Source organism: Quercus robur, chromosome 10, assembly GCF_932294415.1.
Source record: "Quercus robur chromosome 10, dhQueRobu3.1, whole genome shotgun sequence".
In the NCBI taxonomy this organism is placed as follows: domain Eukaryota; kingdom Viridiplantae; phylum Streptophyta; class Magnoliopsida; order Fagales; family Fagaceae; genus Quercus; species Quercus robur.
The window spans coordinates 727,480-742,562 of record NC_065543.1 but is presented as its reverse complement, the minus strand read 5'-3'; the positions used below and the strand labels follow the sequence as shown (position 1 = coordinate 742,562).

Genomic DNA, 15,083 nt, shown 5'->3' with positions numbered 1-15,083 from the left:
TCATTGTCATTCACAGATTTTATTGTGTGTATTCCTTCATTGTTTCTCTATTGCATAAATCTGTTAAAATAATTTTTTTTTTTTTTTGGGTAAAATAAAAGTCCTTTGGACCCATTAATCACATTTTTGTCAATGTTGATGCCTTCATTTAAAAATAGAGAAACAAATTGAGGAAAAAAAGAAAAAAAAATATTGTTGGGTTAAGATAGCTTGACCATAGTTAATTATTCAAATACCCAAGTTGATTAATTAAATTCAATTTACATGCAAAATGTGAAGGCATCAACAAATCACCAAAAATACTAAGTGCAGTGGAAAATAAATAAGATATGGTGATTTGTTGATAAATGGGAAAAACCTCACAAGGCAAAAATTCAATTGAGTGATTTTAAGGTTACCACTCCCAAGAATCCACTAATCAACAATCAAGCGATTACAAGTATAAAGAATCTTACTAACTACCCTGACTTATCTGAATACCAACCTATAGTTGAACCTGTTGGATATATTTCAAAATTTTACTTTTGTGATTAAACAAAAAATAACAACATACATATTTAAATATAAGTAATAACACAAATAGATGTGATAGGCAAAAGCAAAAAATAAATACTAAGAAGAAATCTGCAAATAATTAAAAACTTACAGACCAAATACATGAAGAATGAATGATTCAGATCAAGTCTTATATTTGACACAATCTCCTTAAAGCAGATTTTGCCCCTCACACAATTTGTGGTGCTTTGAGACTTATGGACGTCTGCCTCCTAGGATAAAATGATCTACAGCACAAAGGAGAAGCATACAAGATCCGTGCTCTATGAACTACTCTATGTCTCTTTCTCTCTCTTTGACTCAAATTAATGCATAAAATATTTTATCTTTGTGAGAGTTTTTCTAAAAAAAATTTTATGAATGAGGGACTATGAAAATATATGTTACTGAACAAACACACTATTTTAGAAAAAACTGTTGTATACAGACTTACTGACTTAAGAAATAAAATAATAAAATATTACTATTATTTGGACAAGAGGGCCCAATCCACACATGCCTAAAGCTCAACCCAATGTCCAACCCATGAGCATATAAACTCATACTCTCTATCATTTCCTATGTGGGACTCAATGATTCTCGCCACTTCAATATCATGCTCAAGTGAATACATTAGGAGTCAATTTTTTATTCACTCCATACTATTTTTCCATCAAAACCTTTACTCCAATACCCAATTGGACTTGATCTTGTAGTAGTCTTCTTTCCTTTGATACACAAACTTCCAATTTGTGACTAACCCTTTGCATGAATCCCAAGTACGTGACTAACTCCACAACAATCCTTTGATTGTTGTAGTTCACTTGTATCAACTTCAGAGAGAAAAGCCATTAAGATCTTCAATGTTGATGTTAGAGAATTTGCTTGGTTACAAAACCCAAAGGCGTACAAGAAACGCAGTAAGGACTCTTTGGTTTGGTGAAATAGAGAAAACTTGGTTACAAAACTCTAGCCGCATAAACAGAGTATTTCTCTCTCTAAAAAACCCTCTAATAGATGGTTTATGATGTCCTTTAAATTCCGGTTCAAACGAATCTTAATTCGGGTTTCAAATGAATAAGTTATGAGCTTTTTCGCGTTGTTGATTTTTGCTGATCCGTGAAGCTTGATCTATGGAGATGCTATTATCGAGAACAAAATCTCGATCTATCAAGTTGCTATCGAGGAGACAGTAAGTTTCAACTTCTATCGAGTTGCTATCGAGAGGTATCGAGACTTCTATTAAGGTATATGCTAAAAAAGTGTTGAAAATGTGTTTTTCTTGAACTTTTCTTGAGCAAACCTTGTGTCTTCAATTTGGTTTTCAATTACAATTTTAAGACACATCAAAACTCAATAAAAGACACATAATTTGGCATGATTGACAATATCAAACCACATGACCCTAACACATATCTCTAAAATAAATCGTAATAGGCAAAAACGACACCGTTTACTTTGCAAACTACAGCATAGCCAATCTCTCTTTCTTCTCTTATCCGTTGTGTTGAGCCTTGAGAGAGCTTCAAATATCTGACTGTGATATCATTTCTTCTGCTCTGTTCTACGCTCCAACAATTTGCTATAAAATAACATCGAATTAAAGGGAAGAGCTTTGTGGGGCTTTTGCTTTACTGCTTCCGTTTTCTCAACACTCTGAGTAATGGGTATGTTTCACTTTCTCAACACCTTGTGATTTCTCTTCATGGGCAAGTAATTTGAATTGCTTGCTCATTGTTTGATAATTAGTTTCTTTAGTGTTTATCATTTTGCTTAGGAAAAAGAAGAAGAAAGATATAGGAATTAGGAAGAGAAACAATGGAAGGGTTGTTAAACACATTCCCTAACCAAACTTGCTTTAAACCCTTCCTTTTTTATCCTAAGATAGTTCATAAGCTTCCAATGCTAAAAGTAAGAACTGGGTTTTTTACTCGAAAACCTGAGCTGGATTTTGTGAGAAGAAATTGTATAAATTTAGGTAGAGATAGTCATGCTATTAGCTCAGTGAGTGTTGATGGTGGTGATGAAGAAAAAGAAAAAGAAAGTAGTATGGATTGGGAATTGGAGTTCCTCGGGGAGCTTGATCCTTTGGATGTTAAACCTCCTAAGAAAAAGAAAAAACAAATTAAGTCTAGGCTGTTGGAAGATACTGATGGAATGGATTGGTGTGTGAGAGCAAGAAAGGTTGCCCTCAGATCAATTGAAGCAAGGGGGTTGAGTCATAAAATGGAGGATTTGGTTGCCGTCAAGAAGAAAAAGAAAAAGAAGAAGAAGAAATTGGTAAACAATGAGAAAATTGATAGGAAACTCAAGGAAGTTGAAGAAGATTTGGATTCTGATTTGGAGGATGACTTTGAATTGCAAGATATGGAAAATTTGGATGATATTGATGATCTAAAAAGGAAGGTCAGTATGATGGCGGGCGGGATGTTTGAAGAGAAGAAGGAGAAGGCAATGGAAGAACTTGTTCAGAGGTTGTCCCAATTTTCGGGGCCCACTGATCGTAGGAAAGAAATTAACTTGAACAAAGCTATTATAGAAGCACAGACTGCAGAGGAAGTGTTGGAGGTTACTGCTGACACAATCATGGCTGTTGGGAAAGGCTTAAGCCCCTCACCTCTCTCTCCTTTTAACATTGCTACTGCTCTTCATCGTATTGCTAAGAACATGGAGAAGGTTTCAATGACAGAAACACGTAGGCTGGCTTTTGCCCGTCAAAGAGAGATGTCTATGCTTGTGGGTATTGCAATGACGGCCTTACCAGAATGTTCAGCTCAAGGTATCTCGAATATATCATGGGCATTGTCCAAGATTGGAGGTGAGCTTCTTTATCTATCAGAAATGGATAGAGTTGCAGAGGTGGCCTTAACCAAAGTTTCAGAATTCAATTCTCAGAATGTTGCTAATGTTGCGGGTGCTTTTGCTTCAATGCAGCACTCTGCTTCTGAACTCTTTTCAGAATTGTCAAAAAGGGCATCGGATATAATTCACACTTTCCAGGAGCAGGAACTTGCTCAGGTCTTGTGGGCTTTTGCTTCTTTACATGAGCCTGTTGACCCTTTGCTTGAATCTTTAGATGACGTCTTCAAGAATGCTAGCCAATTTAAATTCTGTGAAGATAGCAGTTTGGACAGCAATAAAGATCTTGATTCTGATCAAGCTTTAAGATCTCCTGTCCTCAATTTCAATAGGGATCAACTTGGAAATATAGCTTGGTCTTATGCTGTTTTTGGACAAATGGAACGGAATTTCTTTTCTCATTTATGGAGAACCCTGAGCCACTTCGAGGAGCAAAGGATTTCGGAGCAGTATAGGGAGGATATCATGTTTGCTTCTCAAGTTCATCTTGTGAACCAATGCTTGAAGCTAGAGTACTCACATCTTCAGTTATCTCTAAGGAGTGCTCTCGAGGACAAAATTTCTCATGCAAGAAAAACTAAGAGGTTTAATACGAAAACAACTTCATCATTTCAGAAGGAGGTAGCTTGTCTTCTCGTTAGCACTGGCCTCGATTGGGTCCTAGAATATGTTGTGGATGGGTATACTTTAGATGCAGTTTTGGTTGATAAGAAGGTTGCTTTGGAGATTGATGGGCCAACTCATTTCTCAAGGAATACTGGTGAGTATTGCCTACTTTTATAACAGTACAGCATGTCCTGTCTGCTGATATTTGAGTGAGTTATTTGAACAACTAATGATTTAGATTGCCATTAATCATATCTCTGCAGGGGCACCTTTAGGACATACCATGCTGAAACACCGCTACATTACTGCTGCTGGTTGGAAGGTCTATTCATTGTCAAATCAAGAGGTGAATTTTCATGTTTTACATTTTCCTGAAATTTGTAATTCTTTGCTTTAGCAGACATCACTCAACTTGGTTTACATGGCATGATAAAACCATTTTGAAAATCATAAGAAGTCCTTGACCAAAAAGAAAAAGAATGGTGATAGAAGTTAACATCTTTAAGAGACTTTTTTGGCTCAGTTATATTTATGCCCTTGCTTAATAATCTGTTTGCAGTTATATAAAATTTTACCATATCAACATATGCATGCCACATGCACATGCACATGCAATGAAAGCATGGGTGTTTTTACTTATAGATCATAAACCTTGAGCACTCTATAGATAGAACAGCCCCTCATCTCCAATCAAGATGATCTTTTGTATGCATGAAAGCAGTGGGAAGAAGTAATCAACAGTGTCTGGCAATATACATAGTCCCACAAAAGTTATGGACTGTGTTTCTAACAAATCTTACACCATGTCTAATTAGGCACTCACTTTATATATGTACAGATGCACATGTGTGTGTCTGTTTGTATGGATATACAAAGAAGAAGATTATCTTCAAATAAATGGTAAATATAATTTAATCATCATTTATGCATGTAGTGTGATATTATTTGGGTTACGCTAGACCCTTTTCTTTTCACCTTTGAGCACCACGTCAACACAACATGACATGAGTAGATAGATACGGCCGTCAAACAATTCAAAATGGCGGGTGTTATTCAGAAACAAACAAACATGACAATTGGACATATATGTGATCACCAAACACCCATAGCTAAGTCCATTTTTCATAGAAAAGTTTTATACCTATATTTGGTGTCCCTTTTATAAACTCCACTTATGTCATGCTTTGTTAACTAATCTTTTACACAATTAATTTCAAGCCTAGAGAAGGGAGAGTTGAGTAGATTGATAGTAAGTGAATGTTTAAATAGTGTGTAAAACACCTTGAACGTTTAGACCCCCAAATTACAAATTACCAATTCAAGCTTATTATCAAACAATATATGTGTGGAATATGAAAATAAGCTAAAACAGAATTGATAAAACAATCTAAACTAGATAAAATCACAACCACAGTAGAAATTAAATAGCAAAGATTAAAGGAACAGAGATGCAAACATAAAGAAAACACAGCGATGTGTTATCAAAGAGGAAACCGAAGTCCTCGGCGTAAAACCTCTCTGCCGCCTTCCAAGCGGTCAATAATCCACTAGAGAATAAAGTTGGAATACATGAACAGTAGAAGACTTTCCAAACCTAATCTACCCAGTATACCTAAGCCCTCCAAGCTTCTTGCTCCAATGAGGTTACACCAAACCTTTGTCTTCTCTAGCTTATCGGATCCCGCTATAGCACATAGCATCAACCAATATCAATTGGTCCCTTCCTAACTGTTTTCCAAGCACCAAATAGCCTCCTTACAGATATAGGTATGATGAGAAAAAGTTTTGGCTAATGTACCTCTCAAGGATGTATCAATGGAGAAGTTCAGAGTAGAGGAATTTGGAGAATCAAAGGATGAAGATTGTGGATGAGTCAATCTTGTTTTTCTTTAGGGTTTATCTCTCAAAATTCTCTCTGGAAGCTCTTGACATTTCGTGGGTATAAAGGATATTTATATTAGTGTGTGTTTAGAATGCGAAGAGTTAGTTTTTCCCAAACAGAGTAGACTGGCGACTTGGCCTCGCGACTGGACTGAGTCGTGAGTTCAAGTCACGAGCTAACTGCTTGACCAACCTGAGACTTTTGTCCTATAGTGCAACTGTTGGCATGACTCCTCAGCTCCTCTGCATGTTTCACTCGTGTGCATCCTTTAGTGACTTGCAAGTCGCAAGATCCAGTTGTGAGTCCCTTATTGAGTGCACAATCTTGAGCTATTCTTCACACTCTCTTACACACTACCCTTACATGATTCCCACCTAAATACAGGATTTCTAAATGCTGAATTACAAGCAAATTTGGCATGGAATAAAGCCAACAAAATAGTTGATTAAATTCAACCTTATAGTTAGTAAAACAACGTAGTCACCAATTAATGAATATAGATCCTTAGTTGAAGGTAAGGCTTAGTTGAGTTCAGTATAATAGCCCTTTTATCAATTGAGCCATCTTATCTAGAATTTTTTATTTTTTATTTTTTTTTGTGGATAAATAAAGAATTTTTATTGAGACCAAAAAAGAAAGTCACCAACTCCAAGTATACAGGATGCATAGAACTGTGGACAATACGATCAAGCACGCAAATTAAAATGATCTATCAAATAACAAACTGAACATAGTTTATAACTTCCCACAACTGTCATCCAATCCAATATAGTTTAAAAGAAAAGTAATTTAAGATCTGGCAAGGTGCTCTCAAAATCCTCAAAGCTTCAGTCATTTCTCTTTCTCCAAAGACACCACATCAAACAATGAGGAGCAACCATCAAAATAACACCATTTCAATGATGACCAAACCTCCCTTGCCAACAAGCTAGTAAATCAACAACTGTCTTTGGCATCAGCCAATAAACTCCAAACAATCTGAACACCACAGACTTCTTATCTAGACTTCTTGTTTATTTATTTTTCTAGTTGAATAGGCACTTTGATAAAACGGTATTGTATTAATAGGAAAACATTAGAGTAGCATATTTTTGTGGATGAAAATATGAACACAGTTTCCCTAGAGTAAAGAAGTTGTATATCTGGAACCAATGTCCCTTGTTGAAGATCTTACTTCTATAGCGAAGTCCAACCCCCTAAAATACATACATACAGTGCCTTACGCTCAACCACCAGACTGCATTAGAAATATAGGATTGAGTGAATATTCTTCCAGACTCTAAAGTTGAGTTGGAACAAGACAATTTTTTTTTTCTTTTTTTTTTTTCAAAATTCTATATTTTGATTTCCACTCACATATATAATTCTCATATTAAAATATGAAAGCATTTCCCAGTATCACTTTAGACATCTTGTTCATAGTCATTATTGGTAAAGACACCTATAACCTATGTACATATTGCATAACCAAGTGAAAATGGGCATATTATTAGGGACTCATTTAGATCTCTATTTGGTAGTTGCTTATTATTGGGTGACCTGCCATGCATATTTGTGGCCAGCTATTCTAGAACAGGAAGTCTACTCAATGGAAAAATTCTTCAATCTTAGTACACCAAATATTAGCTTGGTTTTGTCATCACTGCATTTTTGTTATTGCTTTTGTTCCCAAATTTGTCAAACAATACAGTATTCACTAAAGTGATTTGTGCACAAAAATTGCCCACATTAGAGGCTGTATGCCTTGATTGAGATATCTTTGGTCCCGCATAAGAGAGAGGGCTGCTTGACTTGGACATGAGCAACTACTATGTGTTACGTATCTTCAAATATTTGTTGAGCTGGGCACAAATTTAGCCCATACAATTTTTAAATTGCCTCATAAGCATGTTGATTCTGAGTTATGACTATCTCATGAGAACAAAACATGACTTTGTAATGTCTTTATATTGAATTGTGGATTATTATCAATGGCATACCATTTCTTACATGTTCTGGACAAGGTAATTGAAGTCCTGATGAAGTATTATGGTCCATCTGTTTGTTTTTGTTTCCCCTCCCTCTTTTGTTTTTGTTATTTGTTTGTTTCTTCCCAATTTAAATCAACTGATAAAATGGCTTTCTTGGTCTATTTTTTCTAGTGGGATGAACTTCAAGGCAGCTCTGAGCAACTAGACTACCTAAGAGAAATCCTCAAAGACCACCTAGGAGGAAGCAACAGCAACATTGCTTGATCAGAGAGAGTTGAAGATTGTCAATTGAGAGTTATTGAAATTTTGGTGGAATTGTATTCATGACCCAAAGAAAGAAAGGAAAAGGCAGATATGTATCTTTGAGTGGAGTAGAATCAAAGTTCCTCGTATAAATTAAAATGTATTAGTGAAATACATATTTGTAGACAATTTCCATGCTTGTGGATGGCATGAGTTACACATCAACAACCCAGTGTTCATAATAGTCTGCACTATGGGCAAGAAGCAAAAGCAGTATGGTTATTTGACAGAACCTTGATAGGTCTTCAGTAAGACCCAAGAGTTTGGGTTTTGGGTCCACTCCATCTTCATGGCCCAGTGGGGGCATATGGGCCTTCCATTGCGACCCATCTCTTTCACATGGTATACGTCCACTGCTCAGAGATGGATTCTAGGAGACTTTTTAACATTCAATTTTCCTTCTATATTAGCAATTTGTTTCCTCTTTTACTTTTAAGTAGGGAATCAAAAAAAAAAAAAAGACTTTAAATATTCGAAAGGATCCAGTTTAAAAACACCTTCAATGTTGATTGACAAAATTTGATATAATGTCTTTATCGATTAAAAACCTGTACTTCCGGTTCATCCATTGAAGTGTGTTGCATTGAAGAACTTTGCACCAATTATCTACATCAATCTAGAATTGCTCTAGGAATTCAGTCACGATGATATGAAATTTGTGCAACCGTTAGCTGCGTTGATAGGAGATCCGTGCTAAGCTAAGAGATAAGTCAGGGATTATCTCACTAGGAAAGTATTATTCTCACTATTTGAACCTTGTTGAATCAAATTTAGTCGACCCTATCGATATGTTATATTGTGTATCCGGTGTATATGTCATCTCCCTCACAGCAGTTGGGTCCCACAGTGTATGTGCCATCTCCCCCATAGCAAGTGGGTCTCACAGCGTATATGCCATCTCCCTCACAGTAAGATATAATATTTTGACCTCATCAATTGTTTAGAGAAGTGTTGGGAAAGCCATTAATGCAAATCATATTTTAGGCAATGTCTAACACTCCAATTGGCTCTCCTTTTTATGGTTGTGCATGGATCATTTTGGTGGTCAACTTGATTATCTTGTTATATTTCCTAGACACCAAATCTCGTGACTTCAAATTAATTTCCATTCGGATTTGGTTCCTAACCATCGATCTTGACTCTAGTCCCTCCATTTTTAATATGCGAATTAGTTATACATAAGAAATGAACGTGTAATTAGTTTTATTCTACTCGCCTAATTTGACTTTTCATAGAAGAATGAATTAATGGCATTTTTGGTAAACTGTAATAGACACTATTTTAAAATTGGACCAGATCAATTGGTTCAACCGAAAATTGAACTTGGAACCAGTTCGGTAAAACTGACAGTTGAACGGGATAAAAAGGTCGGTTCAATCGGTTCAACCGGAAATCGAACCTATTTTCGGTTCCTTAACCATTTTGATTTTTAAAACTAAGGTAATAGGCACTGTAATAATGTAATGTAATAGTTATTTATTCCGAGGAATAATAATTCCTTAGAGCATTTGCATCAGCTCTTGTATACTCTTAAATAATAGAAAAAGAGATGAATTTTACACATTTAAGCCACAAAACTTCCCACATAAGTCCTTCTAAAACTGTGTATATTTACACATTTACACATTTGCTACAGCAATAATGTATATATACACTGTTACTATAGCTTTGCATACTATTATTTTATTAATTTCATAATTTCGTACTTTTTTTTCTCTCTTCTCCATGTGCAAAATGAATTCAATCTCAGACTTCTCTTCTCCTCCCCTCATCTTCTTTTTCCTCTAATACGCACAAACACATTTACACAAACAAATCAACATAGAGATACACAAACGCACCCACACGAACAAACCAATAGAAAGAGAGAGAGATTGGTGTTGGTGTTGGTTGCTTGTGGATCGGTGCTAGTGATGAAGATCAAAGTTTGTGGGTCGATGGAAATGGGTCTGGATGCTTGTGGATCGATGCTGGTGGCGGAGTTCAGAGTTAGGGATGGCAATGGGGTGGGGCAGGTCGGGTCGGGTCCAAAGGATGGGGTTTTCGCTCTTGCCCTGCATGGTTTTGTCTTACTTCATTCCCGCCTCGCCCCGCATGACAAGAAAATTTTCTTGCCCCATCCCCACCCCTTGGGGCCCCGCGAAAACCTGCCCCATCTCGTAAAACTCTACTTCTTGTTAATTTGCCCATAACTATTACAATTGGTTTTTAATATAACCTGTTTCGTTAATAAAAATATACTTGAAATTACAAATAAATTTATTCCATCAAATCAAACTAATTTTTAGCAAAAATTGAATAATATTATTAAAGTATTTAACAAGACAATATCCCAACAAAAACAAAAATCTCATAATACAAAATCAATAATTCAATTGTATATAAAATTTTTATAATAAAGACAAAAGAAAATGTTAAAATTGGTACCTTATTTCCAACCTTGCTAGAGAAAAAAAGAAAAGAAAAAGAAAGAGGCAGAAAACCTTGTTAGGTAGAATAAAATAAGTTAATGATATGTTTGTTTAAATAATAGGGTTTTAGGGTATGGAAAATTTACAATTTAACCTTATCAATACGGGACGGGGATGGGTTAGGCGAGGCGGGGCGGGGTGGGTTGGGTCTAAAAAGTCTAAACCCATCCCCACCTCGTCCGATGGTATGGGGCTAAAATTCTGCCCCATCCTCGCCCCACCACCTTTTTGGGGCACGGAAAACCCGCGCAGGGCGAAGTAAGGAAGGGCGGGTCAAGCTAGGTGGGGCAAAATTGCCATCCCCAATCAAAGTTTGTGGGTTGATGGAAATGGGTTTGGATGCCTGTGGATTGATGCTGGTGGTGGAGATCAGTGCTTGTGGGTTGATGGAAATGAGTTTTGATACTTGTGGATCGATGCTGGCAGTGGAGATCGATGCTTGTGGGTCGACGGAGTCAATGCTTGTGGGTTGACAGAGATCGGTGTTTGTGGGTTTTGATTCTTGTGTTGCTTGTGGTGGAGATTGGTGCTTGTGGTGGAGAGCTGATCTAAGTATGAGAGAAAGAAGAAGAAGAAGAAGCTGCTTGTGGAGGGGAGGTGATCTGACATGTGAAAGGAAGAAGAATAAGTGGCCATGAAAGGAAGAAGAAGAAGAAGAAGAAACAAAGGAGGGACAAAAGATTGGTCTGAGACAGGTAAGGACAAAGATAAAGATAAAGATAAAAAGATAAGTACAAAGAAAAGATAAAGAGATAGGAAAAAAAGAATATTAATAAAAAATTAAAAAATATTATTATTTAAATAGAATAGATTGTAAAATAGATGAACTGATGGAACGCAAGTTCGTCAGTCAGTGAGCAGATGGAATCACTTGTGGAATGTGAAGGTTGGCTCGACGAGGGACACCGGTGTGGCGCCTGCCACAAAGTCTCCGATGCCAAAGTTAGGATCACAATTAAACACAATAAAGAAGTAAAAGATAATTTCAGAGTAATTTTGCACATACCTCCTTCCGTTGATTGTATGGGAGTTTTATACTTGGGACCTTAGGGGCTAGCCGTTGAGGCTGTTAATGCTTTCAGAAGTAACGCCCATGGTCCAGTAATGAGACTTTTAAGAGGCTCCCAACGGTCTGCTTGGTTGGTTTAGTAACTGCTCAGGTCATTGATTGGCTGTATTGAATGACCTCCTGTCTTCGTCAGTGATGATGGTTTTCTTCGTTATTTCCAATGACCTCGTCATGGATGATTCCTTCGTCACTATTGTTATCTTCGTCAGTAGAAGGTAGAATCGTCATTCCCGTCAGTTGCCCCCCAGGTTCTGGGGTCGTCGATGACACGTCATGACGATCACAGAAGATGAAAAGTTTTTCTTGTGACTCTTGGGGTTCTGTTCCGCTTTTAATGCTTAGTGGCGGCGCTACACGCAGTCATGGCCACGTGGCGTGTGATGATCTGTGGAATTAATGGCATGACCCTTGGGTTTCCCGCTGGTTTTTCAATCGTTTTTTGGCCCACATTTAAAACTTCTCTTTTTTAATTTTTTTGTCTACTTCTCAGAGAGCAATAACAAACCATTTCTCAGTGATACTCTGAGCATTTTGAGACTTCCCTTCTTCTCCGCTTTGCTTTGTGCTGCGTTTCTGCCGTTCTGCCATTGGAGGTACGTTTTTCTTTCCTTTTTCTTTCTTCTTTTTCTTCTTTTACTGTAGCATAATTTCTGATTCCCTTTCGCTTCTATTCTGGTGTTGGTTTTTGTTTTTCTTTTGGGGTTTCAGTTTCGTATTTCTTTCCTTTTTCTGCCTTTCGATTTCTGTACCTTCCATGGTTGATAGCTTGGAAGTTAGGATAGCTTGCCCGTCGATCTCCTTCCTTTTTGCGCGTCTAGGGGGGTCTTTGGGTACTTACCCTTTTTTAGAAAATTTTGTGTACGAAGGCAATAGTCTGAGTGTCGTATTGAGCGAATTGTTGCCTTTGCTCCGTCAATCGATAAATTGGTTTGAGGGTTTAGTAGGGAGAGGATTAATGTCTGAGGTTAGGTCTAGTGACCTCGAGACTGGGCTATCATCCAGTGGTGGCCCGGCTGAAGGAGATACAGCCGTCTCTGGCCCTCGAGAAGTTAGGGCTTTTTATGCCCTTAGGGAGATTTGTGGTCTGGATGACGAGACCGTGAATAGATTTAAGGATAGGTTTCAATTTCCGTCTAGGGTTCGTGTTCGTCGACCCAGGGAAGAAGATAGGGCTTGTCACTTCTTTCCAGGCGAAATATGCTTTTACGAGTCAGCCTTTACCTGTGGGCTTAGGTTCCCCGTCCACCCGTTCCTGATGGAACTTTTAGATCACTTTGGTATAGCTCCTGGGCAGCTCATGCCTAACTCGTGGAGAATCGTCATCAACTGTATGCAAATATGGTTGGCCTCCAACGGGGATACGATCAAGATAGGCGAGCTCACCTACCTGTATCGTTTGAAGGAGTCTAAGGAGTGGGGGTATTATGAATTAGTCCCTTGGGAGAGAAAGATTAGGCTCGTCAAGGGATTGCCTTCGTCATTCAGGTATTGGAAGTCGCGCTTTTTCTTTGTGTCTGGGGACGACTTCGAGACTCAATCTAGCAGTGATTGGGGTGATATCCTGAGGTTGCTCCGTCGGTGGGGAACCCCGACCTTAGGTGCGTCAGTATTTCTCCCCGTTGTTTCAATCTTGTAAATTTTGAAGTTCTGGTCTTGATGACTTCTTTGTTTCTCTGTTTGGTACAGTTAAGAGACGGCCTGGATTGAAGAGACGATATAAGGAACGAATAGAGACTGCCATCGGGTACGCCGAGACAATTGAGAACTGGGACGAGCTGGTTGACCCTCGGTCTCTTGCATTTTATAATCTTGGTCCTGACCCATCCCCTTTCGTTCTTCGTCAGCTTGGCATTGAAGGAAAAAAGAGTAAGTTTTAACTTCGTCAGTGCTGATTCTTCTCATGTACACTAAAATTTTTTCTTTGACACACTTTCTTCTTGCAGAGATGACGACAAAATTCAACAAGGATATGTACGCGAAGATGAGGTCAAAGAAGGACGAACCCCTGTCCAATCTGGGGAAGAAGACCGTGCGAGTCACCGGGAAGGGGTCTGCCTCTATCCCGCTCAGCGTTGTTCCTTCCATCGCCTCCGAAACGACGAGGACTGCCTCCCCGACCGTTTCTATAGAAGAGATTCCTACTCCTGGCTCTAAGAGGCCGCGCGTGGTTGGCAAAGGAAAGGAGAAGACTGATACTCGTTTATCCACAATATGGGATGACGAGTCATTGGCCGTGGAAAGAGCTCACGAGGTCATTACTTCAGCGGACTTGAAGGCTCTATCTGACTTGTCTTTAAACGATGTGGCCTCTCGTCACGTCCACAAACTTGTCCAGGTGTGGGGTTCTTCCCTCTTCATCATTTTTTTTTTTTTTTTTAACAGACGACTTCATAATTTCCTCCAGGTGTTGGGAGAGAGTATCCATATCACCGCTGAGTACCTCACTCAAGGGGCCAAGGTGGCATCTCTGGCAACTCGGATGGAGGCTCTGGAGAAGGAGAACTCTGACCTGAGGACGAACCTGATCACTTCTATGGACGAGGCCACGACATTGAAGGAGAAGGTCAAGGTGCTGGAGGACGACCTCAGAGTTGAGCGCGGGTTGACTCAGGAGAAGGACGAGCAACTTCTGGCAGCCAAGGAGAAACTAGTGACCATCGCCGCTCGATCCGTGGAGGCTTTCCAGACCACTGACGAGTACAATACCATGCTCTTCAGCTGGTATTTTAAAGGATTTGAGCTTCTCCGGAGGTACATGATCAAGCATCCTTCTGGAGTCAACCTGGAGAGCCTGGATTTGGAGGAGGTGGACAAGGAAATGGCCCTGGAGGAGGCGGCTTCGTCTTCTGCCCCCGGTGATGATGCTCCCGAACCTATTGCTGACGTGCCGGCCAGTGAAGGCACAGCTGATGCTTGACTCTGCATACTTAGAAATTTTTTTTTTTTTTTTTTTTTTTTTTTTTTTTTTTTTTGTGGGTGCCCGTCTTGTTTTAGGCCTTTCTTTTTTTTTGTAAATCTAATTTCAAAACAATTTACTTTATTTTGAAAACGATGATATTGGCCCAGTGTTTATGGGCTGGAATGAAGCGTACTTACTTTTCTTTTTGATGTTCTGGCTGATTTACATCCGTCCGTATTTTTTGTGCTTTGTTAATTAGTTGACGATTTAATGCACTGTGCTCTTCCGTCAGCAGACTTCTGCTATTTGACTTATGACCGTCCAGGCGGACTCTTGTCACTTGGTCTTTTAACCATAGTATTATGGTCGTCGGTAACTTACATCCGTCAAGGCGGAATCTTGTTACTGTCTTTTTAACCATAGTATTATGGTCGTCGGTAACTTACATCCGTCAAGGCGGAATCTTGTTACTTAGTCTTTTAACCATAGT

General features: G+C 38.5%; 1 protein-coding gene across 1 annotated transcript; it reads left to right on the top strand.

The window, feature by feature from the left end:
- Positions 1-2,004: 2,004 nt before the first annotated feature.
- LOC126701726 (RAP domain-containing protein, chloroplastic) lies at positions 2,005-8,583 on the top strand. The gene is given in 4 exon segments (XM_050400063.1): positions 2,005-4,153; positions 4,263-4,345; positions 8,023-8,095; positions 8,098-8,583. Coding segments are annotated over 4 exon segments (1,989 nt in total). The 5' UTR covers positions 2,005-2,352; the 3' UTR covers positions 8,130-8,583.
- Positions 8,584-15,083: the final 6,500 nt, after the last annotated feature.